The following is a 27,754-nucleotide window of genomic DNA, read 5'->3' on the forward strand; positions in this document are numbered from 1 at the left end:
TTGCATCCTGCTCGTGCTCATACATGCTCTGATCAATATGTCTTCCAATCACTTTAACAGTTCTGGGGCTGAAGTGCAGTTTAGCAGCCCAGTTAGTGACCTTCATCCCAGAAGATTCTTCCTTGTTAGAGGGCTCCTTCTCAATCCACTCCTTTGGAATTTTTATTTTCGATATTCTATTCATGAAATTACAATTCACCATAATTTGACAAGCACTGACGTATTCTAGACAGATGTTTCAGAAGCTTCCTCCTCAGTCTGCCAGCAAACCTCAGCTCAGATCTGTGTGTCCTGGTATTCCATCTAAAGCTTCTCATTAAGTACAACTAGTGGTTGCACCTTTTTTTTTTTGGTGGCAACAGCTTAACAATGGCCAACTTAGAGTAGTAAACCCCTTGCTTTCATTTGTAATCAAAGCAGGATTCAAAGCCACATTTTCAGAGGTGAAAGGCTAATGGAGTAACCGAATACATTTGATGCCCAAAACAGTCTCTTTGCAACAGTATAGTTATACTCTCAAACTAATTCCTCAATGAAATGCATAAACACAAAGCAGGTCCAGTGTATTAACTAGTCTTTTCTACTTTGTTCAAGAACCATAAAATCCCAGAAAGGAGCAGGACTCCAAATGCAACTGTAATTTTACAAGTTTTTTCAGATAAGCAAAGCTGACGGTCTCAGAAACCAACTTCAGATGGGGTTTATTAATTTTGGACTTGATTTTGTTTTCAGAGACAGGAGAAGCTGCAAAAACATGCTTTTCTCCTTGGTCTGCTAGTTTGATCAATATGCAAGGACCACCTTCAGAAAACCATTGTCAAACATACTTCACGTTGCAGCCTTCACATTGCTTACTGTATTATATTCATTCATCAGTTGTTCATAAGGCACAGAAAGTTCTAGCTCGTTATTGGTAAAGGTAGATTCATCAGAGGATGGGAATTTTACCAGGTTTTTTGCAGTTTCTGATTCCTCTGCAAGATTATCATCCATGGAGGATTTTGATGTTTCCTCATCGTCTGAGATATCTTCCTCTTCATCATCATCATCTTCATTTACAAATGTTATATTTGCATTCTCAAATATTAAGGGTCGATAGTCTCTGGAATCCCACACTTCACCTTCTTCTTCACTAATCCTGTCTAGCTGGTTTACAAACATGGTTCCTTCTAGAGGGCTGTCTCCAATACGTTTGGAGGGGTCATGCAGGGGTCTCAGTACGTGACCATTCTGAATGTCCAGGGAAGTCTCATCGTACTCAAATGACTCTGTCTTTGTGTAAATCACCTGAGCATCTATACTGGCATTCTGCATATTTTGTTTGGCATTTTCTACTTTAATCATTTTGTCATTGTTTGTCTTCAGGGCCTTCTTCCCAATTTGCTTAATAAGATCATTGTAGGTCTCTTCCTTCTTTGAAAGGAAGCTGAAAATGTTGACATCCTTTGAGGTACCCATTTGAAGGGGTTTTTTAGATCGAGGATGATTGTCAAATGATTCTTTTCTTTTTTTCCTCCGTTTCTTGATTGCTTTGTGGACTTCCACAAACATACTGACCTTCCAGTTAACAAAGAGTGAAAGCCAAGCTAGTCCCAGATAGATCCATAACTCTACAAAATATCTGTAAAGGGCATGATAGTTTGCATCTGGATTTACACCTACAAATAAAAAACAAGAACATTACTGAAAGAGGACTCACAGATGATAAACCTTTGAAGATACGACCCTGAGAACTGCCACTCTAACAGAGCTTAGTTGTTTGAACACTGCTCTGAGAGGTGGTAACTGGGGATCTGAAATGCTTCTGAAGGAAAAAGTTGATCCCAGGTCTTCCACTTCTTAGCTGCGTGTATTCTGACCACTGGACAAAAACATAAAATGGCAGCATATTTATCTGCTCCTTGTAAGCTCTAAAAGTGAACTTTTTTCCTGCTTGAAAAGTATAAGCCTCCTCTCTGCCATTGAGGTATAGATGTAGGTACCTTCCTTGAGAAGAGGATTCAAAATTCAACTTAAAAGGACCATGAAAAGCCCTGAACGAGGCAGTGGATTTTAGAGAAAGGCAAAATTTAGGAAGGAGACAGCAGTATGCTCAGCATTTCCTGTTGACTAGTTCTAGACAGCTGCACAGAGAGCTTTGCCCAGTACTTTATGCACCATGCTTAGTATACTGGATCTCATTCAAAGGAGGATAGGATAGCTCCTTGTCTGAAACAAGGACCTGGGACACCTGGAAGAGTTAAAAACTCCAGACCTTGGCTCCAGCCTTAGGCCAACAAAGGCCTTAGGTGTCTAAACCAAGACTGAACAGCCAGTCCTTTGGATCAGTATCCTGCTTTAACTGAATCTTCTACTCAGCAAAATGTTTTGGAAGAGCTTAGAAAGCACCTTGTCAAGTTACAGTTCGGAAATAGGTTTGTCACACCATGCACGTAATGAAATAATGCATAAAATACAATTACTGACCAGCAACAAAATCTCCAAATCCTATAGTGGTGATAGTGATGAATGAGAAATAGAGGCCTTCAATGTAATCCCATCCTTCTGTCACCATAAAGACAAAGGGAGGAATAACCAGATGGACCAAGACGCCCCAAACAATGAAAATAGCTGTGCATGTAATCTGGGCTTTCCTCTGTAAAGAAAGAAGAATTTTTTTAAAAAAATCAGAGAAAAATCTCAAATTTTCTTTTCCCATTCATGGCACCAAGCATCATCTGACAGCATCAGACATTCAGAGTTTTGCACCAACAATTTATCAGCCTTAACTAAAAGGCACTGTCTGAAGTGAAAACACAACTTGCTTCTCTGCTCTTTATGACTCCTGTCTTCTGCCACTCATGCAACCTCTGCACAAACTGCACACACACATGCATTTCACTTGGTTTCTGGACTTTCTTCTCAGGTGCCAAGCCAAGAAAGCAAAGTTCTTGCTGTCCCTGAAACTAGGACAAAAACCAGTCCCACTCTCATCCAGGCACTTGGCTCTGCTTTGCCCCCTATCTCTTTGCAGTTAGAGCTGAGATAGAACTCACTTGGGAGGTGGGGCAGGAAGGGCAGAAAAACCAAACCACCACTGTAAAAAAATAACAAAAAGCCACGAACAACAAAAAAAGCCCCACAAGACAGTAACTCAGAACAAAACATCATTTTTCAGTTGGTTCACTGCACAGCAGGAAGCAGTGATGCTAGGATAGAAGCACGTGGGACCAAAGCAGGACAATTTATTTCTGCACCAGAGAAGCTTGCATGGGATGTTTGTGAAACAGAGCCTCATCTACATTTTTCCTCCAGGTTTCTAATGCAAGGAGATATATGTCTCCACAGAAGCTGCAAGATGTACATTTAGTATTATAGGGTTCTCTGCAAGACCTCATTTTGCTACGATTTCTTCCAGAATTAACATATCAGACAATCTGCCTTTCAGTTATTTCTATGCAACACCACTTAGTGAACACATAAATATGAATTTCCCCACCAAGATTAGCAGGTAAGTTAGGAAGTGAAAGCTTAATTCACACGTCAAACATACACAGCACGAGTATAAACAAGTGAGGGCCTTACCAGGCTCACTCCTCTTTTCGTCAGAAACTGGCCCAGCCTCTTGGCACGTCCTCCAAAGAACTTCCCCAGAGCACTAATCCACGTCAAGCAGAGAGGAACTCCAAAGAGCCCATAAAATATGCAGAAAAGGCGCCCAGAGGGTGTCTTTGGAGAAACATTTCCGTAACCTAAAAGAGATAAGTATGTGCACAGTCTGTTCTTGTTGCAGAGAATTCAAGGCAATTCTACCTATGCACAAATCAACTGTGTGGGCTTTTGCTGTATCAGACTCTGTACTTCCCCATCTGTAAGAACTTTAGTCTACTTCAGCTGATCTTCTGAATCTGGATGCCTTCCAATTCTATCTTAACAAGATGAGGAATATGAAATACAGCTCTTCTCAAAATTTCTAATATAACTTCCTAGTCTTAAGCAGCACTGTTATAAAACTTGATTATATCAGTTTTATAGAATAAAAGCTTCAAATTAATCCTGAAGCTAGCTTCCATGTGAAAGGTCCATGATGTACATTTAACTTGTGACACAGTAACTTTCTAGGATAAGACTCTTTGAGTTGAGTGCAAAGCAAGGTATTTCAACTGGATTTAGTTCTTTGCTGGTCACAGAACCCAAAACCAGCAGCCTATTTTTGCTATAGCTTTCTTCTTAGGTGTGTTCTTGCCTTCAACTTTTTATCATAAATTACAATGTAAGCTGGATACTGTGAGTTCCAAATAAAAAACCCTATGTAGTACTGTGGTTTTCTTTAACAAAAAGACTTCCATTTCTGTATACTTCCAGCCTTCTCCAGTTATTTTGCTCTTTTTTTTCCCCCCTCATTGTAGGTGTAACCAGCGTATAGCAATAGCACGTAGCAAAGGTCTTTCTGTAAAAGCAGAAGGCAGATGATGTTGAGCTCTGAAAATCTGTACATAGAAGTCTTTCAATGCAGAGGGTTTTATGAGCACAGTTCAGTAGCCAGATTTAGAAAACACCACTTTCCCTTCTTTAAAAGACAAGATATTAAGCCTAGATTGTTCTGCAAGTTAAGAACACTGATAATTCAGTAGCTTAAGGGGATGCACGTGAATAACATGACAATTATACAAAAAACCCCCATATGTACATAATGGTATTAGTTTAATAGAATGCTCTGTAACACTTCTGATTTGAGATTCTGATTTGAAAATATTAAGTGCACAAGTTCATGGAACTGAAATGACACCAGTCATCTCCAACAGTACCTTGAATCCATTACTTACTGGAAAGGCACATGTTTATCTTCTGTGTACTGAGGGAGACAGTGTCAAACCCCTGTTATTTTTCCTCTGTGAACCTGCAGGTGAACACATACCAGCCATGGGGACTCTATTCAGTGGCTAGTTTTGACAGATAAATGGAAGAATATAAGCACACTAGAGCATACTAAAAAATAGTTAAAAAAATTTGACACAATAATAAGTAGTTACCGATTGTAGTGATCACAGTAGCAGCAAAAATTACAGCATTAGGCCAGTTCCAGTTGTTGAAAGTATTGTTCCCAGTGATGGCAACCCCCTGTCCAGCAGCATTTGACACAACCTGTAAGAAAATGATTTACAGTCATTCTTGGAAAATCCTGGCAGCCTGCAACAAATGTCTCTCTCTCTCTCGGGTTTTCCCCCTTTTTTCATACTTTCAAAATAATCACTCAAGCTTTTTATTAATCTACTCCATTCACTGTTTTATCAAATTTATGAATTTTATAAAATATTAAAAACTTGCTTCATCTAAAAAAAAGTAGTGCAGGTGCTCCGACATTTAAATAAGGGGGTTTAATTAAATAAGTTTTTACTTGATTTACCAGTTTAATCCAAATGGATCTCTTCCAACGACCAAATACTCCTACCGACTGAACTAACATTTTAACCTCCAATGCAGTTCTTGAATTTGGTTTAACATTAGGGACATCTTCAGAACCATTATCTATTTCAAAACACTGTTACATGCCTCAGCTTGACTTAGATATGAGAAGGATGTCATAGAATCCTTGGCAAAGCTAGTACAATTAATGTTCATTCACCTGCTGTCCCTGGCAAAGTCAAAATATCTACACGCCAACATAAAACTGTACTTTTCAAAGACCAAAAAATTAACACTTTTTCCAAAATATTTCATGCAACAGGACTCCAATCATTGCCCCTGAATCAGGCCCCTTTCTTATCCCTTCTTTGAATCTAGTATGCCATCATGAATGTAAAGCACTCACAATATTTTAGGGAAGCAAGTATAGTAATTGGCATTTCCACAGATACAGCAAGTCAATTTCTTAACATCTGTTCAGGTCTTCAGGTGTTCAAGAATTATTAACCATCTTCACCTTTTGTAGGAAGAGACTTTGAAGACACATCCTCCCCTGCCTTTCCAAAACTAGACTGTAGAAAAACGGATTGATAAAAAACCCCTAATGACTATTTAGTGCATACAGGAAAAACGTTTCAGATCAAAATCATGCATCTTGCTGACTGTGACATGTACTTCTACCACTCCAAAGTAAAAGAGAAAAACAATTTGTCATATTCTCTCCTAGAAATCTCTAGTTGTTTAAACCCTTGCTCTGTCACATCATGCTGCAGTCAAAGCCTTCCCAGCTTACTCTGCTTTTTTCCCTTTGGTGTAAACAAAAGTTGTCTGAACAAAATTCTGAGTGTACATCCATTAACAGGTGAAGTGAAGTTGATTCATAACATTATCCCACTTCCTGTGTTTCTCCCTCAATAAGTGTTGAACACAAAAACTCGAGCTAAATACCTAAAATTCTAGGAAATATTTTTTTTTCCTTTTTAAATGAACACGACAGCTAAAGTTTACCTTAAACCAGTAAGAACTTACAGAGGTACCTACAACCAGCTCTTCCTTCCTACTTAATTAAGATCTGATCTTGGACCCAGCAGAGACTTAACATAAAGTTCAATCGCTACTGAAAAACATACACAAGTTAACACAGGTTTTAATTATTCTTCAGATTTATTACATATCACCACCCTCCTACTGTAATAAAAATGCCCTCAAAGTGAACGTATTGTGCATATACAAGATGCAAACAACTTAATTAAAAATGCACTTTCAACATACGTGCTATTACAGAAGATAAAAGGAGAAACACTGAAAGTGAGTGAAGGAACAGAACTAGATTTTTCTCCTGGTAAACTCAATGTCTGTGCAAAACTGCATGCAGTGTCTTTCCATAGCCTACAGGCTCTGGATAGAAAAAGATAGAGAGAATTCTCACCAAGGCAGTCATCTGTCATACAAAAGTAGTGTTGAAATGAGCCCTGAAACGAAGAGGTCAAGAGCAGGCAAGTAAACACACAATGCCACCCCCTTTCAAAAAGAAATCTTTGAAGCAGCTACAATGGACCACAAGAGCTCATCTGAGTAGAGGCCACTCAAAGTAACATCATTTATTTCTACTGTGGTCTGCAGATAAAACTCCTAAAGGACATTTAAATCCCCGATAGACACAGTCTGTGATCAAATACCCCTGAAAAGATGCCCTGATTTTTCCACTGCTCAGCAACACTGCACTGCTATATCAAACACCAGTTATTTTCACTGATATAGGCAGACCTGGACTTTTTTTTTTTTTTAATTGTTATTTCCTCACAGAGCAACTGATGTCGTAAGGGGCACACTGAAGTATCTGTTTCCATTGTCACTGGGTCATTATCTCATTGCATTACTCCACCTTCAGTCTGAGCTAGCAGTTACATTGAGATCTAAGATCTGTCAGTGTCTGAGGTCTGGAGGTGTGAAGCGGGCCCAGACCCAAGGGGAAGAAGCTGCTGGACTGAGCAGCACACAGCTGTCCTTCACATCCAGGCAGTTAACATTTTGGGTAAGAGATGGGCAGCTTTCTCCCAAAAGAGACCTCTCTGAAGAGCTACATAAACACTTTCTATCTAGAATCACAGATACTCTTCAGCCAAAGCTACCACCCTCCTCCTGCCCCTATTTGCACACAGCTATCTGCTATTAGCACACAATTATCTACAATCTACAGTCTAGTCTTTTAAGTTACTTCATGCCTGCAACAAGCCTGAATGCACTATATGCATCCCAGCTGCAGAAACAAAGATGGTCACAAAACATGCTTAGATAGCTTTGGTGCAGTGGGAAATAGGCAACTGCTTTCCAAGCAGCTTTTGCCCATACTCACAGAATTAAATTATTTGGCTTCAACCAACAATGTGAGTTGACATTATACAGCTGAGCAGCAAACATGTTTGGAGTTTTTTGGCTTGGTGAATCTGTTGGGCCATGTCAGAAATGCCTTTATTTTCATATGCTAGGATAGAGAATGCCCCATGTTACCTAGAAAATACCTTTCAAGTGTGCCCCAAATTCAAAAGTTGAAAATAGTTAACTAGCTCAGAATTTACACACTGGCTGAGATGCCACCTCATGACCGTACTGATCGGGGCAGGACTTCATTTTCAGTCAAGTGACTTTTGCCTCACAGGAATCAAATTCCCTCTTCTTCCTTTCTCCCCACCACTCCAATCCTGCTCTCTGGCAAAAGAGAAAGCAAAAGGACATCTAGACCTCCTGGAGCTATTGCTGAAAGTAAACAGACTTGCAATTGCAGAGGGTGATTTAAGATGCACATAAAACTAGTACATCTTCTGATGATATCAACACAAGCAGAATCCGGATGCCATCTGAATATAATCAAGGAGATGATTTGCTCCATTTGCAGGTACTTCCCCACAGACAAAGCCCAACACTGCTCCAGCACCAGCTTTTGTTTGCTGGGCTTGATGACATTTGTGTTAACCCTCTTATGACCAGGTTCTCTGAAGACTTCCTAGATATCACAAGAACTAGTTGATAAACCTCCATCTTGGGCAAAAGGAGAGGAGTTTTTCTCAGATGCTTTAGGTACATGCCACTTGCATCCCCCTTACAGAAGTAACAATAGGGCTGAAAAGTTCTAAAAACAAATTTGAAAATAGCAAAGAGAAGCCTTGACCCACATAGGTATTTGAATATGCTCCTACCACTATTTAGTCTGCTTCTCCATTTTCTACAGGAGGCAAACTCAGAAGAGCAACAAGCTTTCCCCAAAACTGGGAAGCTACATACTAATGCATTTATTTAAACCTTTTTTTTTTCCCCCCTACTGTCTGTCAAGGTTTGCCAGGACAAGTCTCTATGTTGACTTAAAAGCTTGCAATGGTCAGCAGACCTATCTTAGCTGTCCTTAACTATCCTTCCTGCTAATACAAAGACCAGTTTGCCATCTGATAGAAACCATTTTACGCTGCAGTGGTATTGAACAGAATGACATTTAGTCCCTGCAGAAGTAGTGCAAAACTAAGAGAACAAGCATATTGGAGACTGCCTACCAAGTGAGCTTTATCACAACTAGGTATATGGAACATGCCATTTTACTTTGGCTTCTTGGCCTTCAAAAGAAGGGAAAAAAGGGACAGAACTATCAGATTTTGCCCCCAAGCATGAACAAGTTCATAAGGCTTTGTTTTCTTTCTAGGTAAAGAACAAAATACTATTTTACACCCTCCCTCCAGATTTAGTATACGTTAATGAGATTCCCCATAGCCCTTTCTTCCCCAGACTAAACAGTTCAATCTAACTCAGCCTTTCCTAATAGAAGGACTGGAACAGTCTCCAGTCTCCAGATCACCTTAGTGACTCTTAGTTGGCACACTCCATGCCCCATGCTACTCTTGACAGTATTATCATGTACATAAAGAACAATCACAGCTAGCTGCTGCATCCAAAAGCAGAGTCAGTTAAAACTGACTCTGATGCATCCTTTCAAGACTCTTAGGCTTTGTCCCCACTTGTGACTCTAAAGGAACAATCAGTAATTTTGTTTCTTTCTCAAGCTTTTTTATTGAGGATGTAAAGATTTAATGCACAGAAAAACACTGAGAATTACAAGTCCACAAAGTACTTCAGACCTTCCTACAAAGAATAAATCAGGATTGCTTCAGCAGCAATCTCTTTTCACGTTGACATCCAAATCTTCTGTACAATTTGAAGAAACCAGAAAACCATGCTGTAACCATGGGTACATACAATACTGTCAATCTAGTTAACCATAATAAAGTTATCCAGGCTAATAATGTTTAAATTTATAGTATATGAAATTCTATAATACTGTTCATCTTTAAGCAGATTTTAGTTTTATCCAAATACAGCAACAGCAGAGCAAAGCAAAAAAGCAAAAGCAAAACAAATAAGCGAAGTGGAGCAAGAAGCTGTATGGATTTTTTTTGTGGCTTTTAAAAATCAAGGCTTAAAGTAACTCCCAAGTTACTTTAAAAATGACAAAAGTAAAAGTCCATGCTTTGCAAATTGCACACCCTTCTACTTGTCCCCTATGTTACTTGTGGTTATCTAGGTTTTGTTTCCAGCTATAAACTTACAGTAGCAGTCAGCTGTTTATAAGACTCAGATTTGTGAGTGCAATCAAGCATATTTGATTGTTAATGTTTATCCTTCTAATAATAAAAAGAGTCATATTAAGACTCCCAGGTCAGATATACATGACAAAGTTCGGCTGACCTAGATAATATTTGCTCTTTATTTAAATGTAATCCCAAGAAACCCTCTCAGTCAGTATCCCTTTTGATGGAAAGGGGGGGGGGGTGTCACAGCTAGATTGACACAACTTCCTCAGGCTCGTGAAGACAGGCAACACAGTGGCCATGGCCAGAAATTTCCTGCCCTGTTGGCATATTGCACTTTTGACATATGCTTGCATATTAAAAGCAACAGAAGTTATTTCACAGGCACAGTCTGAATTTTTAAGTACCTTATAGCTAGATCAAGAGTAGTAGATTCACAGTCAAACTAGGAATATATTAATTCTGGCTGACAGCTGCCATAACTCACCTACTGGGTAAGTCTGTGTGTCTAGTTATTAAGCAGCAAATATAAAGTATTTTGTTAAATAGCATAATTTATTGTTTTGAGTTACAGTGGATGGAGAAAGATAAAACAAAAAATTGAAGCAAACAGCCTTCCCCATGCACTCCTGATGTGTCCTGACTGAATGGAGGATGCTAACCCAAGAATATATTTTCCTCACTAGGTGAGGCAGCTTTGGAAAGAGAAGGCAACTATGCAACTAGAGGCTTTACTAATGAGCAAGAAACTTCCCCCTCCCTGCCTTATTTTTTACGTCTACGTATATGAAGTAGATAAATGTAGTGATTTATTACAATTTTCAATCTGAATTCTCCAAAGCCTCCATATTAACCTATATATTTTTAAGACTAAAATACTTCACCCCTCTTCCCAGCTTTCACTTCCCAAACCAGCTGCACTAGTGTTATGAAAACCTTGCTATGCCATGATGCTCACTTTGGTAGCCAGAGGCACAACGTGACAGAGCTGCAGAAAGATGAGAGAATACACATAAGGGAAAATTATTTCATCAAGGCAGCCAAAACAACAGCTATTCCAATGTTGTCTTTAGGAGGGGTGCTGTACACGTGCCTGTGCACAAAGAAATCAAAGCTCATCACTTCTGGGAGAAGAAAAAAGAAATCCTTTAAGGATTAGAGTACAAAGGAACAGAACCTAGAATACAAAACCAGCAGCAGGCTATTTGAACACGGATATTTTTGCCAGCCACTTGGCACCTGGCACATTTAATACGTAATCAGTTCAGGGGAATAGTTCTTAGGGGAGGTTGGCAGTAACTGTCCAGCTCTTCACAGCAGCTCAAAGTCACCAGAAAAGCAGACACTTGTGGTTCCTGCCATCCATTTTTCACACCCATTTCTAGTAGAATGACAGGCTTATCCCAATGGCTCACTTGGACTCCAAGTTCCCAGCTGACTGAAACATGCTGGCATGTGACCAGGGCCAGTGCACAGGGCCAAGTGAACAGGCCTTTCAGGCTGCCTTAGCCACTTGACAGCCTCTGCAGGACTATGAGAACCAGGCAGGACTTAGGACAGTTGACCTCTCATTTCCCTCTCAGCATTATCTGCATTCACAATATGAATTTCATGTTTGTCAGGACAAGAGCCACGCCAGATGTAAAATGAAGTCTTTTAGCTGAGTCCTGGATTTCCTACTTTGCTTCTGTGGGGAATAGCTTGCGACCTTTTTTAGAAAGAAAAATAAGACAAGTGAACCACATTGTCTCGGGCTCACAGGCAACACCCTTGTGCCTTGCTAACCTGTGAAAGTTTTGCTGTCCTTTACTGACCTATGCAAAGAGTCAAGCTGGAAGGTGGTTGGGGCAAGAGGTGCAGGATGTGAGTCAGCAGCACCTGCATTACAGAAGGACAGTGGGATTTAATAAATACTGCATTTATAAAAGGGGACATCAGTTGGCTACACTGGACTGATTTTGTATCAACTGAGAGTTGCTAGGTAAGACTCTTGCCAATTCTGAAACTTCCTTGTATCTACTTCAACTTGTATCTACTACTGCCTTGTATCTAGTAGCACAATGGGTTTATGACCAGTAGCCACCAACCACAATGCCAAAGTTGAAATTGAGGCAAAAATCAGGAAGTAGTCATTGAGGGAATAATGTTAACTTTTACTTCTAAAAGAATAAAACCCTCACAAGCCTCATGCTTGGTGTTGACCAATGTAAATAATAAACCTAGACAAAAGCATACATGAGCATTACCTGAAAAGCTAGAGATCAATATGGGTATACAGGATTCCTTTCCCCTTATCTATGAATTGAACTAGAACAAAAATAAAATGAAAGCCTGGAAAGCAAGTGTTAGTCCCAGTGTTTACATTCCTACATAGATTAACTACAAATAGCAGGGGACAATTTCTTCCCTGCTGTCATATACTGCATTTATAAAGTGGTTGATTTAAGTGTTATTGCAAGTAAATGCATATTTTGCATTTTTCAATCAACAGTTTAGTCTTAAAATATAGTTCCTATCAAAGGGTAAACTTTTGAAAATTCCCATTTGGGAAAAAAAAAATCCTGGCAAAATATTGGTTTACATACTTTAGGGGAGGGTTCTCTTTCCAGCAATAGCAAGATTTAATCCAGAATGAGATGGTATTTTCACACTCAGATATACAGCAGATAGAATGTTATCTTGTCTGTTTTCCAATCTTCAGAGAAGACTTAAGTTCTCCTCAGCATTTCTTTTTAATTGCTTCAACATCTCAGTGGTGGGTTTTTTGGGTTGGTTTTTGCATGGTTTTGGTTTGTTTGGGGATTTTTTTTTTTATTACTTTAAATGATCCACCAGTATCTTAGCATATGAAAGGGGAAGGTACATATATAGGTCAAAGGCACAGTAGATACATTTTATCCAGAATATTTCAAAACAAGATTGAACTTGCTCGGCAGAGAAAGTTCAGCTAATCTTGTTGATTTTTCATTTAGCCAGGCAACTTCTCCCTGTTTCATTCTAGTCATGCAACAGTGCTTCTCAATGGGTAGAAGAACTGCAGAACCAAGACACTCTATGCCTTTCCCTCTTACTACGCTTAACTTTGGTCTGTCAGCAACTTGGACTGCCATCTAAGCATACCTCTTCTTGCCTAATAGAGCCTCCAGCACAGGCCACTTCATACAGAGCTGTCCCTACATCTAAGCCTGATATTTGAAGAATGCACGTAAATACACGCCTGGTTTTCACTTTGCATAGTTTTGTTATGTAACAGGACAGCAAACCAGACATCATTTGTGGCTGTTAATTTAGAATACAGCACACCCAGAGAAGTTTTTATGTGTCTCATGGTGTTAATTTCTTAATTTCTTTATTGATTTTTATTTTATTTTATTTTTTTTTACAAAAAAGTACTGGGGAAACTCATGTTCCTAGACTTCAGTGTGACTAGAATTTTTATTTTAAAGCAGACTTGCTAGTTTTGTTAGATTGAGAATGCAGAGCAGGATACATTGTCTTGTAACGGACTTTGAAACCAGATTCCATCCAAAGTAATTAAGTACATGCTATGAAGAAAGACATAGATTAGAATTGCAAATTCCTTTAAATTTCCTGATCAGCCAGGAAAGCAGAACAGGCTGTCTAGTAAGGACTCCTGAAGCACACAGAGCTTAACACAGTTATGCATACAAGATGCTACCGAACACAGAAGTGGTCTTTAGCAGAAGGAAAATACTCTTGACTAAATAAATGCTCTGCTGTAAAGAAAACTCATCCTTCAGAGAACATGACTGAGCTTGAAGAGGAACTAGAAAGCATTCAAACATTCACCCTACATGTATACTTTTATACTGGAAAATATTTGCTGTTTAGTGTAGTTCTGAGGAAGCTTCATCTGAGGTTTATTCAAGTGCTCAGAACTGAGAAAGAACATGGAAATATCCCAAAGCAAACTGGAACTGCTCAACAGTGATCTCTAAGATGCCTCTGCAAAAGAGGGTTTGTTGGATAAGCCAAAGAATCCCTATTTGCACCTTAGGTTATATCAGGTTAGCTGTTATTTTTAAAATTCACCCTACCCATTCCTAGAATAACCTATATGTACAAGGAGGATTTACACAGGAGCATCCTTGCTATGGGTTAGGGTACTACTGCATACAAACTCCAGGACTCTCCAAAAATGTGGTGAGCAGAGTTTTTCCAACAGCCCTTGTGTCTGGATGCAATAACATCATGAGAAAAAAAACCCTGAAGATAAAATGTTATCACAGGTCCCTACCTCTATTAGGCTAGTGGCCTGAAAATCCATCTGGATCTTACAGAGACAACCTTCATTCTGTTCTTCTAACTGAAAGGACTTTTCCCTCACCTTCTCCCAAACAGTTGATGACATCCTTTCCTCAGTCCCCTGACCATTGTTACTTTAACACCCCACAAACTAGCACGTTAAACAATGCAGTTGTTCTCCAGTGAACTTAGTCTCAAAAGACACGGAGTGAAAACTTACATAAGTCTGGGCACATTTTTCCTCCTGGGTTTTGTCTTACTTTTTGTGTGTGTGTGAACAGTATTAAAAAGATAATTTTGCAACAGGGACCAAGCATCAAATTTTCATCCATAACTGCTGACACTGACAACCAAGAGAAGAGAGGAAATAATTTGTTCACCCTGCAAAGGGTGTTCTCACTAGACAGTACTACAGGCAAAATCCTCTCTTCTTAACACTGTTCTCTTACTCTGTTTCCTAGCTGACAAAACCAACAAGGGTAGAGAATGCATATTTGTCACAAATAAAAGCCTGAAATAAGTGTTTCTATGTGCTCATTTGTTTTCTTGTTTTTCAATTACAGTTTAACCAGACTAAGTCATCCTTTAGAAAGGCAACCTATTAATTCACCCATACTGTGCAGAACAAATCGTGCTTTTCAAGCATAATCTCAGTTTGTTAAGCAGAAATAACTTTAATCAGTCAAGAGGAAAGGGGGGAACAACAAGAAGTGGGGAAAAGGCTGTTACGTGCAAAATTAGAAGATGCATTCTCTACCCCAGTTTTAGCTTGTTATCTGAATGCCATGCAATAAATCATTAATTTAGAAGAGATGTAAAGAACCACCTTTGTACTTGCTTGAACCTGAAAGGCTCGTAAAAGTTTCATTGTGGCTAATATTTATGAGGCTGGAGGCCTCAGGACACAGTCCAGTGGAAGCAATTTGTGAGTCTACACTGAAATTAATTCCACATTATTGTTTGGAAATAGAAAACAAATAATTGTGCCAGCTATTCCCTGCTTGGAAAGATGATCAAAATTAGACAAAGTGTGAGCAAGATGAAACAGGATAAGTGAGAATAAATATTTTGGACACTTCTATATTGCCAGCATTAATTACATTGAATATTCTTCTCCCCTCCCTCCCCAATTAAAACCAGACATTCATTTGCTGATCATTTTAGTAGTTCATATAGATATAAATGCTGATCACTGCAATAAATTCTGCTTCAGTTACAGCAAGTCTTTAGCTGCTTCTACTTGGCAAAAGTCTTAGCATGGTTATGGACTGCAAGGTTACCTGCTTAACTGGTGCTGGTAACTAACACCATCACCTCTTCATTCCCACCAGAGTGAACACAAGCTTCACAAAACGCATTGATATTTTTGAGTTTTGCATGGAAAACTACAGCTGCTTCCCAAGATGCAAGTGCACTCTTTTTTTGTTTGGTTAGAGGTTTTTTTTTTGTCCCTTGGCATGGAGAACTATAGCTGAGAGTTTTAAATTTAGTGGAAAAGATCCTGGGAAACAATCACCATTGACAGGAGGTAATTATCTCCTGTGGGACAAACAAGTGGGTGGGGAGCAAATGTACCACTTAACTCTCCTAGCTTCTGCAGTATCTGAAATTTAACAGAAAAACAGTTATTCCTGAAAGGTGCTAATTTAACAACAGGAAAATGCGTGACTATAGAGGAGAACCACTGGAAAACCACCAGACTTCGCTGAAGACAAGACAGAGCAGACTAGGAAAACAACTTAAAATTTATCTAGTTTCTACTATTTCCTCCTTCAGTCTAAGCTATGAACTGAATCTTTCTTTCAATGAGCCTGAAGTAAGAGGAGTTTCAGAACTTCTCTATCTTGAAATTGGACCTCGTTGCCCTTGAAAGCAATATAGGTTTTGTCATCAGTTTTATTTAGAGAAGATAAGGTCTTATACAGGTAGCACATGGGTTGTGATAAGCCTCAGAAGTGCTGTAAGCTTAAAAAAATGTAATGATGGAGCAATCAGCTGACACACTGGTTGTATCTTTTAGAGTCATTTACTGGCATCATTTCAGTCATTAGCAAAGATGGCACCAGACCTCTCATTTCTATTACCCGTGTACTTGGGCACCCTGTAAATCTGATGATATTATACACTTTGACATGCCTTCAACACATAAACACCTTTTTCAAACATTTATTGCTCAGCTGATTTGAGAGGCCCACAAACAGTCCTGGCCAACTGTACACTAAGTAATTAACCTATGTCATCGCTGAAACAAAAGGACTAGTGAAGAACTGCGTTTCAAAAATTGGGTATTTTAAACTCAGCTTTAAGACATCCTAGTCATCCACTGCAATTTATTCTGCCTCTCCTTTCCCATTCTCTGACATAAAAGTGCTGTCACTACCCACAGCAGTAAATGCAAGTGGAATACATTTTTTCATTACATCTCATCAGGCCAGTCAGACCGTTAAGGCATCTTCACAACAGAAACATATCAACAGAAACAGAACTCCTCCAAGGAACAGCTAGATGCTGGAAATCCCTTTCCTGGTATCTTGCTGTCACTCTGCAAAGCACTGGTGAAACTTAGTTGGCATGATTTCTACAGTTGTGGTCATCTGCCTGCAAGAAACAGGAGCAGAGGCAGACAAGGGCTAGAAGAATGAGGAGACTATTATGGGTCAGACAAAGCAATTTGTACTCCAGGAATAAAGGCTAAGGGGATAGCATTGCTTTCTTTTGTACTGTATCAGAAACTACAGCACAAGGCCACAAACAAACACCATTTAAACCAAAACCCAGCACTGATATAAGAACAAAACAAAAAAACCTGAGCATGAATGAAATTAAGCTGTAAATTAAAACAAGTTCTCAGTCTATGCAACAGATTTTTATCAAAGCATTCAGCATGGTAGTGTAGATGAACCTCACTAAACAAAGATCCAGCTTAACAGCAATTGGTTTAATTAATGTAAATATTTTTACAATGTGTTACGGGTAAGATTTTTGATCAGGAATATCCTTATTAGAATTTTAATGCATTGGCAAGCATATTATTTTCCTACAGCAAAATCCTCTTAGTAAGAGAGAAAAGTCCTTCAGACAGAAGTAGTAGAGAGAGTCAAGAATGTCACCATTTTCTAGAGCACCATTCAAAAGCATGCAGGAGTTGTTCCTCAAGGGCTGACAACACAGTGCAGGCGAGAGATAAATGTTAAGAGTAAAACAAATTGCTTGGAAAGAAACAACTGTACTGATAAATAGAACATCAAATCTTTCTCAGCACCAGCTTGAATTATATTTTTTCCTGGCAGACTTTTAACAAAAGTTTAAAAAAGGTCTTTCAATAAGGCTTGGGCATTGTAAAACACATGTCATTTGCTTTCATGAGTACACTGGTGGTTCTATAAAGCAGACACGTTGCCCTACTGTTTTTGTGGAGCCTCATCATATTTAAGAGAGGTACAAGTCAAGATTAATTATTTTGTAGCGATAATTTGCACTTGTTACTTGTACACAGTGCTGTTCTACTGAAGGTTTACAGACGGCTGTTACGTCTACAGCTACAGACATAACACAAGAGCTAGTCTCTTCAGATTAAACATGAAAATACTGTGGTTGATAATGCAAACAAAACACTAATCAAGGATTGCAGCAGAAACAGTACACAACACAACGGGGGGACACACACAAGCATAGATCCTTGTTCTTTTGTTTTGTGAAAAGCAAAGCAAGAGTTACATTTATCCTTGCATCCTTCCCTCACAAACCTCTATTTCAGAAAATAGTACTTTAAAAATAGGTAAATTTTCATTCAAAAAACATCTAAGTGTTTTCTAAAAAGTTTTCACATTGTGTTCACGTGTGCTTGTGAAAACCTGTTGTATTCTGCCTAGCTGGGATTTGGATAATCTTTATTGATTTCACTGTTAGAAACAAGTTCTGTGTTTTGCCTTTTTTCTCCATCCTCATGGAAAATTTTCTGCTTTCCCAAGCTACCTCTACTGAAAAGAATGCCCCAAGTCTGTGGCTTCAGTTTTCATAGAGAATTGAAAGCTAAGGCTACAAGAGGATGTTCAGCCCAAACAATGTTGGATCTAAGCACAAACCCCTTCCTCCTTACCAAGGCAAGTTCAGCCCAAGCCAGCATGGTCCACATGACTTGATGGAAAGACTATGAGAGGTCAGGTCTTTGGAAATATTTATTGCTGTTTCTGTACCTTAAGCACACAATAAGGAACTCTCTCATGGCCACATCAACAGTTTTCATTCTTAGAAACGAAATCAAGCATGCAATTAACCCTCTATGAGAAAGCACAGAGGAAACTAAAGCTGCCGTTTCATCGGAAATCAAAAAGTCATAAGCTGCTGCATGGTAAATTTTGAGGGGTTTTTGGTAAATTGAACCATCACTGTTCAATGATTAATTTTCCGATCAGTACCTCCCCTTGTTGTCATGCTGCTAACCTCCTCCTTGCTGTAACAGGCTAACCACATTCTTTATTAGTGAACTTCCAGCTCAGATGTGTTAAAAAGGAGACTAAGGGTGAATTATTGTAATAATAGAATGAATTAACCCTGCAATAAACCCCAAAGCTGCAGAATATTTTCTATTTTAGAATGAAACATGAAGTCAAGTGAGACTTCTGGGGTAAGAGCCCATAAAAAAAAAAAAAAAAAAAAAAAATTGAGCACTAGTTGCATTCTACAGTACAAATAGGTGTTACTGTTTCCTCTGGAAAAAAAGTTCTACTTTGTAGGGATATTAACCTCTTGGAAGCATATCAATATTTTTACAGCATGCACCATTTAATACTTGCTTGTGTATGATGTATAGCATGGACAGTTAATTTTCCTATAAGTCGTAATTCATGGGACAAACAATGTGAGGGATATTAATGGAAGGAGATCAACAGGGTTATTTCCTTTTTGTGGCTTTCTGCAGAGTTAAATAAGTGAAACTCATAATTCAGCAAATTAGTTAACTGGAACTATTTTGTCATTGCAGACTGAAGTGCTGAGTCTTACCCTATGTGTGACACTTGCTGCTTATGCTTAAATGAACTAATGCTGCTTAACTGTATTTCTCCTTTTCACTTATGTGCAATGGCTTTAAACATCAACAGTTTTGAAAAGGCAGCTGGCTTCTTTGACATACGACAACTACAGGATTTAACAGTTGATAGGATTTTTTTCCTCTACTAATTTCAGGACTAGATTCCAGTTTAATGAAGTAGTTAATAAAGTATATTGATGAAAAGCATATTCAGTACTTTACCAGCATCCCCTTGCGCTTGTGATTAATGCAATTATAGAACTGTTTCTTTTTCACTTTCCCAAGTTCCACACAGACATATTTTGAAGACAAATTAACTAAAGGTTACTGCCTCATGAGAACTGCAGCTGTTCTGCAGATGCTGAGCGCCCCAACTTTTCTTTGGCCTCCAAATTACTCTCATTCAGAAACCAAACCTATCAGTGATTACATAGCTTTCATTAATACAGCTCAATTTTTATGGCTTCTGTGCCAATATGCTCATAATACACATTTCCTGGGTTGAAAAAAAAAAAAATTCAGCAACTTTTACATTGCATCTGCTGAAATTAAGAAGTTGGAATAATCTACAATAGCAGATTAGGCTTCCTTCCTATCTGAATACATACATGGTGACTAAGGTAGTCAACTCCCCTTTAAAAGGGCTCTGGAAAATGCTGTTGTCCCCATTTTCAAGATAAGAAAGTGGAAGCAGCAGTCAAGAGTTTAATCAAGCCCTCACACCAGTTGGTGATCTATATTAGGCAGCCTTAGAACCAGACAGTGTTTACATGAGACTATTGCAACAGAGTTGGTACCGATTGCATAAGCAGATGCTAACCCATGCAACAGTCTAGGTTTCCAAAATAATATACTGCAGTTTAGCTGCAATTGATTTAAGTAGATTTAAATTAAGCCAAAACAATCCTAGTGTCAATAAAAACAGTTTACTGTAATTAATTTACTGGATGGGGAGGGGTTGAACCATATCTTTCAAGTATTCCAATTATTATTCTTTTTTCCTTTATCAAACAAAGCCTCAAGACCTGGAGAAGCAATCAGCAATCTAGTTAATCTTTGCAGATTTTCAGTCACCCAAAAAACTGTAACAGCCAGAATATTTAGACAGAAAAGCCCTGATACTACACAGGAGAAATAAAAGGGGAAGCAGAGCTTAATTTTAAGCTTACCCCTCCCTCCCCCCCGATGCTTTCGGTGTATAAGAATAGTATATCAGGACAGCTCAAAACACAGGTGATGCAAGTTTGAGAACTTAAAGCCCAAATAAACTACTCAACTCAGTGAATGAATTGCAGCATAAAGTAATGTTGTATTAAGAAGCATATTATGCCCCCTCCTATTTATAGCCATGTATAAAAACATGTTTCAGACTAAGAAATTTAGCAAAAGTCACTTTGTTAGTACACTCTGAAAACCATTTGTGGAGTTTGTTCCTTAGTATCTAGGACCAAAATGTTACAGGCTTTTGGTTTCACAAGCATTCCTGTATTTCATCCCCAAATTTCAATACAACATTAAAGGTCTCATGTCTCTGAAGACAAATTAGAAGCTGCTGCCAAAGTGTGCTAGTAGCATCACACATCTCATCTCCTATTTAACAACCTATCTTAAGGAGAAACAAGTGAAAAAATAATAGTTCAATTAAAGCAGCTCCTGGTAAAACAACTGTTACTTGTCTAACAGTTCAGTGAGCTTACACACCCTAGAGTAAAAATGTTATTGGTTCCAACAGCATCAAATCAATAAAACAAAACTAAAAGTGATCAGGCTTGGGTGGAGCAGAGTACCAAGTGCAACGACGTTTTTAATCAAGCAGACTTTCTAACTACAGAACAGGAGAGCAAGAAAGAGCCACACTGTTGGCTTAATTTGGGGTAGAACCTTTACTAACTCACCTTGTTAAAGCAAACAAACAGTTTCCAGGGTCAACTGCAAACTTTACATAACCTCAGCCACGCTAGTCTCTCTCCCTGTATCAGTCTCTCAGACAGGCAAGGCAGGCTTCCAATGTCAACATGGACAGGATGCTTTGTGTGAATAGCAAGGTGATGGGTTTATGTTAAGAGCAGTTACAAGGGGGAAAAATCCTGCTACAGAAACTCTATTTGCTTTGAGATTTCTGGTACTATGTATTTAGCCTTATCCAGGGCTTAACCTGAAACAAAATTTTGTTATGTTACTATAAATCCCTTCAACACTAGATTAGCTCAAGAGTGATCTTTGAGGAGGATTGGAGAAGGAGAGGAGGCTGCTCTCAACAAATGTTTTTCAAATATATATACAGAGATCTGCCAGCACAGTTATGGTAGGACAGAAAGTGTGATCAGCAACTAAGATAAGCATGCTGAGAAGTAGTCTCATCTAGACACTCTCAGACCTGTAAAGCATAATTTACCTAGTCTACCTTGTTCCTGCTGCTGAGTGAATTAGACCAGTAATAGCACCAGCTTGCTAAGAGCTGCCTGTGCATTAAAATGTTTCTTAAACACAGTTAAGTCACCATACATACAAACTCCACTTTTGCAGATATAGTGTAACATTAAAACCACACACACAGTATGTACACTGGAACACAATCTTCTGCTATTTTATTATGTTCAGCACTATATTACTAAGTACATAGAAGGGGCTTTCCTCCCAAGAGAGCTTCCAGTCAATAACTCTGACAAAAAGCAAATACTGCATGATCTTTTCAGTTTTGCATCCGACTTAGTTCCTGGGCAAAAAGTGATGGTGAGCAAGTCATTGCATATATCCTCTAGAAAGCAGTTTTTAAGAATTGAAAAAGCAAGTTTAGTCAACTGGGGGGAAAAAAAAAAAAAATCTTTCAGCTTTAAAACTACTAAACTCTACACATTTCCAGATTCATAAAGTTTTCCATATATTTGCATGTCACTGAAACATCTAACACTAGACATGTTGAAGGTAAAGAGTATGTACTGCATTGACATGTTGCAGGTCATAAACTCTGTGCCCTATCACTTCAGCTGTTCCATCCCTGAGGATGTAGGAAAGCTAAAATCACTTTGCTATCTTCTCGGTACTCCATTGAAGGGAAGAAGGATCTGCTGGCAGAAACACTAGAGCTGCTACCTTCTGTTTGTTACACTTTTCCTTTCTAGCCTGAATTTCCTGCAACTGACAACTCTAACCCTTCAGCAGGCATCATCTATCACCCTCCCAGAAGCTGAGACAGAGGAAGCACTTGCACATTAAGTAGAGAAGCCTCAAGCTTACAAGATGCTCAGGGAGTCATCAAAACCACAGAAAAGCTGCCGTTTCCTCAAGTGAGTGAGATGGCTTTCCTAAGAAAGATGCACAGAATTCAGCTGAAAGGACCTAGTCAATGCCTAGTGTGAAACTGCCTTTTTTTTTTAGCCAGTGTTTCTTTTCTAGGAAACAATAAGCAGACAGCTGTGGAGACATCTGCCCCAATAACCAGCTGTCTGATTGTAGCAGAGCTAAGCATGCATTCTTAAAATACATGCAAATAAAGCCAGGCTCTCTTAGAGTGCAAGCTGTATTTTACTTCTCTTAGATGTAAAGTAATTAATAAAATTATTTTACAGATGTCATTAAGTTGATCACTTTAGGGCCTTGCAGATACTATGTAGCCACTTCATAAAAAAGTGCAGTTATCCTACAGTCACAATCCACCTAAGATACTATCTTGAAAAATCTATTAGTGCAAGAATCACAAAGTCAGCTATTGATTGTGCTGCTACAACAGAAGCAACTTCTAAGTTCTTCACTCTTCCTCTCCATTCTTTTACCTTCCAACCCAAAAGCCATTAAAAAAAATTAAGTCAGAAACATGCAAGTATAACTTCAAAAGGGCAAATTGGTAGTGGCACAGGTGAGAAGCTTTCAGAGTACACTGATACCAATAAGAAAGAGTGATTTTTTTTTAAGCATAAACTCCAGTGCCCTTCAAAAACCCTTGGACCAACAAGTTAAGCATTGATTACAGAACTGCCCTCTGTCATTCTCCAGCCACAGACACACCACTGACAAAGGCCTGAAGGTTGAAATTCTAACTTAACTGGCAAGTTATCAGTTCAGCTATTTAACTTGATTTTTACATATTTGCATTACAGTCTGTGAAGCTGGTTAGCAGCAACTGTTAACAGCTGAGTACGTGGTACGGTGAGGGTTCCAGCCAGACTGCTCCAAGAGAAGCCAAGGGAGAAGTTGGTACCACCAGTGAGTTTAATCAAACTCCATCTCTTTCTACAGCTGCTTGGCTCCAAACACCTCCCCTGTTTCTTTGGTGCCTGGAGGAGACTCTGCCTCACTTCCCTCATATGCCAGAACAAACATACTTACAGCTGCTGTTACTCTATCAAGGGACCACACATGATTCTTAAGCAACCTTTCTCCAAAGCTTTTTAACTTCCTTAGAGTGGGTTCGGAGTAGAAACGAAGAGCAGCGATATGAGTAGTTGGAAGTCACACACAAGTCATCACTGATTAATTTTCTATTTTAGCCACGCCACTAGTAATACTGTATCACATCCTACCATGCTTTCCACCTCACGACCTTCGCAACCCTTTGCAGAATTTCCAAATTCCATTACCTATCACCCGTTAGCTGCCGTTATCTGACAATCTTATGAGTGACTTTGGAGTCCAAATTTCTGTTCAATAACTGACATCTTCGCTGTTAAGAAGGATCAGACTTCAGAGCCCTGTGACAGCTCCAACTGGGATATTTTTGCACCTGTTGCAACCTCAAAGAGACACGCAGGTCTGGGTTTTGTCTCTCAGCAGCTGGAACCTGCTTACACAATGTTTGCGAGATGCGGGCATAGAACAAAGTCACCTCAGTATTTGCCAGTTTGCTCAATCACCATCCCCCTGTACCTTTTCATTAAGGCAGAAACACAGTCCTACAGATAGGTTGATCTGTAGCAATCGATCCTACACAGGGGTTAAAAAAACAGGTACATCACAAGAAATTCTACAGATACACCTATTGTTAGAAAAGGAACTCCTTCAGATTCCACAGAGGCAATGATATACAACCTATTATTAGTTTCCTACTCCCTTTACATCACTAATGTTTCTCTTTAAGAAGTGTATGAGGTTTCAGTTTAAAACATTTCAGAAGCTACTTAGCACCTAACTCTGCCTTTGATCCACTAGAATTCCCACACCAGGATGCCAAAAAGAAGAAATCACAACTTCCTCACTGATTTGACTGTAAACAGAGCTGCTAGGGCAAGGCAAACCTAGGATTGATCTCTCCTGACTACAAAGAAAATGCTGGTAAGTACATCTCTAACACAGTAGTATCTCTGACCCTAATATAAAGCCATAATAAAATAAGATGGGTGGATACAGATGAATTGCCAGTCTGAAGCTGCCCTGCTAAAGAACTTGGTGATTTGAAGAAAAGCTCTAGTAACACTAGAACAGCAGTGCTGTTGAGGAACCTAAATGAGAGTGAGACAGGAAATGTAGGAAGATGAAGTTGTGCCTTCAGGCCTAAGCCATCCCTTCAATGAATAGGGCTAGTAAAAATGCAGTGTGTATTGAATGCCATATTTTAGGCATTCAATCTGCCTCTGAGTGTGGCTTTCCTGAAGATGTCTGTAGCACCATAGAGAGCTTCAGGTGTGACCATTGGTATTTTAATTTAGATGAAGAGTGCAACTCTCCCAGTTGGCCCCTGTTACCATGTTTTGTTTCATACTACAGAGAAGACTTGGAGCTTATGAGCTGAACTCTTTCAGACTACACAGAGACCAAAGATGTGCTCTATGAAGAAATTCAGCTATTTGCTTGTAGGCATTCAGTCGACAGGATTGTACAGAGCCACCACAAAGTAAAATCCCTGCAGATACAGCACTGCAATCAGCAGGTCCATAGTACCAAAGCACAAAACCAGTCTCACTTGCTCCCCTGCTAATCAGACTACTGACTGCCACTTGCAGATCAGCTTGTTTTGGGCTGTGTGTTACTCTGTTGACATCTACTTGCAGTGCCAGCACAGAATGCGATTGCTCTGAACATCAACAACATCCAGGAAAAAGCAAAACAATTTTAATTAGTATTAAAAGCACACTGAACATATTTTTTTTAAAAAGGGAGAGCTACACAAAGCCATCATTACACTGTATCTTCACTGGCTACAGAAGGTATCTTGCAATAACCACATATACAGTATGAACCAAAAGCATGGGGTTCCAGGTTCTTTTAAGACAAGCTGCAGATAACCTGCAAATCATCTTGCATGCCATAGTCACTAGAGCAGAGCTTGCCAGAAAACACACCTAGTAGCAAAAGGTAACATGCCAGGTAATACAAATATTCTATCCTAAAGTAAGAGAAGAAAAACATGTTATAAACACTCAAGGATTAAGCCCATAGCAGAAAAATTATAAGTTCCTATCGATTGTTATTGCTCCATCAGCAGAGAGTTGCAGTGTATGTGCTATCAGCTTTGTTTAACTATGTTCAAAGATAGTTTAAACAATGTAATGGTTAAACAGGGGAAAAAAGGAGAAAAAAAAGAAAAAAAAAACAACAAAAAAGCATGCCTGCTTACATTTGATTTTGCATGTAGAAACACACACAAGCGCTGTGGAATAGCGTAGGAGAAGAAAATTAAGGACAGGGAGTACTAACAGTGCAGTGGCAATATCCATAACTCAGTCTGAGATGACACAGAGAATGGTGGAAAGTGGTCTTACATTTTCATCTCATTTCATCCCTGATGAACATAATTAAAGATACATATTTGAAAAATCGAGCAGTACCTATTTCTTAGGCATAAGCCTTAATTTGTACTGACAATTTTCTATAGAAGAGGTATCACCTGTAGTTGTTAACTTTGGAGTTAAAGATTTTTCACTGGCTGTCACTTGTCCTTGTCTGATAGCTTTGCTCTGTTCAGCCCACGAAAAAATCTCAGTCTTGAAAGGGACAGCTCATCTGGTGTTTCAGCTAAGGAATTCAGGCTCCTATTTGTCTTCCCCACCTTCCATAGCTTTGATGGAAGGGATCAGGAAATTAAAGACCAAACAAATATATCCTATTTGCCAATATTACCCATAATCTCATTTATGCACCTCTTGAAGAGCACAGGGGAAGGGAATGATTATGAAAAATGTGCCCCTATTAACTTTGCGTTTGAAAACAAATTGCTCTACAGAGTGTAAGCAAAAGCCATAAACTCTTTATTAAATGTTGAACTAACAAAAAGCATTTAGAGCCTAACTCAAATTTTTGAAATTTCTCTCAAGAGCATTGCATATAAATTAAACCTTGAAGTAGGAGGTTGGAAGTATTGTGGGAAACAGTGCTCAGAATCAGAGTATTTTTGAAGCTTCACATTAAAACTGACAAACTCAAGAATAAACAAATCTAGATGCAAACTTCAACATCCTCAAACACAAAATAAGATCCTGTAAATGTGCCTGTCAGTATTTGTGAGTGGAGAAGACACCCTGATTTAAAAAAAAAAAAAAAAAAAAAAAAAAAAAAGAGAGAGAACAAAGGAGAGAAACTACTGTTAAGCCACTTGACTGTTATTTCCTTTAGCATAAACCTCCTGTGCCTCATGTATACCAGCAGAAGCTCTCCTTAAAAGTCTTCTGTTTGTTCACAGCACTGGGCTTTAAGTCTAAACATTTAGGCTCTTAAAGTTATCTCTCAGGCCTGTTTAGAGTCTTGTAATGCTTTTCAAACAAAGATCTCAATTATTTGTTCTCATACTCAGTATGTTTGTCTGCTCCTCCTCAAAGAAGCCAGTAGTTTCTCTTTTCATTTTACTGCTGTTTTGAAAGTAATCATTTTCACTCGTCTTCAAATTCTTCCCTTTCTTTTCTCCAGCCTTGATGTTTATCAATGGGAAGCATTTAATTTTTTTTATGACTGGTGGGCCAATAACAGATTTCCCAGTAAATAAGACAAGGCCCAGTGCTGGCAAACCTTTGCTCACGTGAATAGTGACATGAGGGTCAAGAGGGCTCCTCCTTGCATGAATAGCTCCTTTATCATTAAACTGACATTTCACAATCAGGATGGAGCAACCAAGAGTAAAGTAAGGAACTGGAGAAGAGGGAAATGCCTAGATTCACTTACATTTACTGCAGTCTCCAAAACTCCTGTCTACAGCAGGGTAGGCAAAGGCACCATCACTGCAGATCTCTGCCTCATCCCCCTTCCTAAGGGGTTCCAGGACTCATGGCCACAGCAGAAATTGGCAAGGACAAGCCATAGACTTTTATCAACAGACAGAGGTGTTACTCTACTCTCAAGATTCTAATGCAAATAAATAAGGCACAGTTACATCACTATTAAAAATGTTTATTTTTGCAGATATTCCTTAGTGTTATGAGACATTTCTACTCCAAGGTAACTGTACGTAGTGAGGAGAGATTACGTCACTCTTTGTGTCAATACATGGTTGTGGCTGAGTGTCTTTGGAGGCCTACATAAACCATCCTATGAAGCATCTTAGCCACCTTTTCATTTGAGCAAACAGCTTTAC

The 27,754-nt window shown here is 38.9% G+C and overlaps 1 protein-coding gene across 1 annotated transcript; it reads right to left on the bottom strand.

Annotated features, from left to right (window-relative positions):
* Nucleotides 1–828: 828 nt before the first annotated feature.
* KCNK5 (potassium channel, subfamily K, member 5) lies at nt 829–5,124 on the bottom strand (the record flags this gene model as incomplete). The annotated part of the gene is made up of 4 exons (XM_008935727.1): nt 829–1,658; nt 2,467–2,635; nt 3,565–3,731; nt 5,013–5,124. Coding segments are annotated over 4 exons (1,278 nt in total), but the record flags the coding sequence as incomplete, so codon positions are not given.
* Between the last annotated feature and the right edge of the window lie 22,630 nt (nt 5,125–27,754).

The sequence above is a fragment of the Merops nubicus genome, unplaced genomic scaffold, assembly GCF_000691845.1.
Source record: "Merops nubicus isolate BGI_N331 unplaced genomic scaffold, ASM69184v1 scaffold30, whole genome shotgun sequence".
Classification (NCBI taxonomy): Eukaryota; Metazoa; Chordata; class Aves; order Coraciiformes; family Meropidae; genus Merops; species Merops nubicus.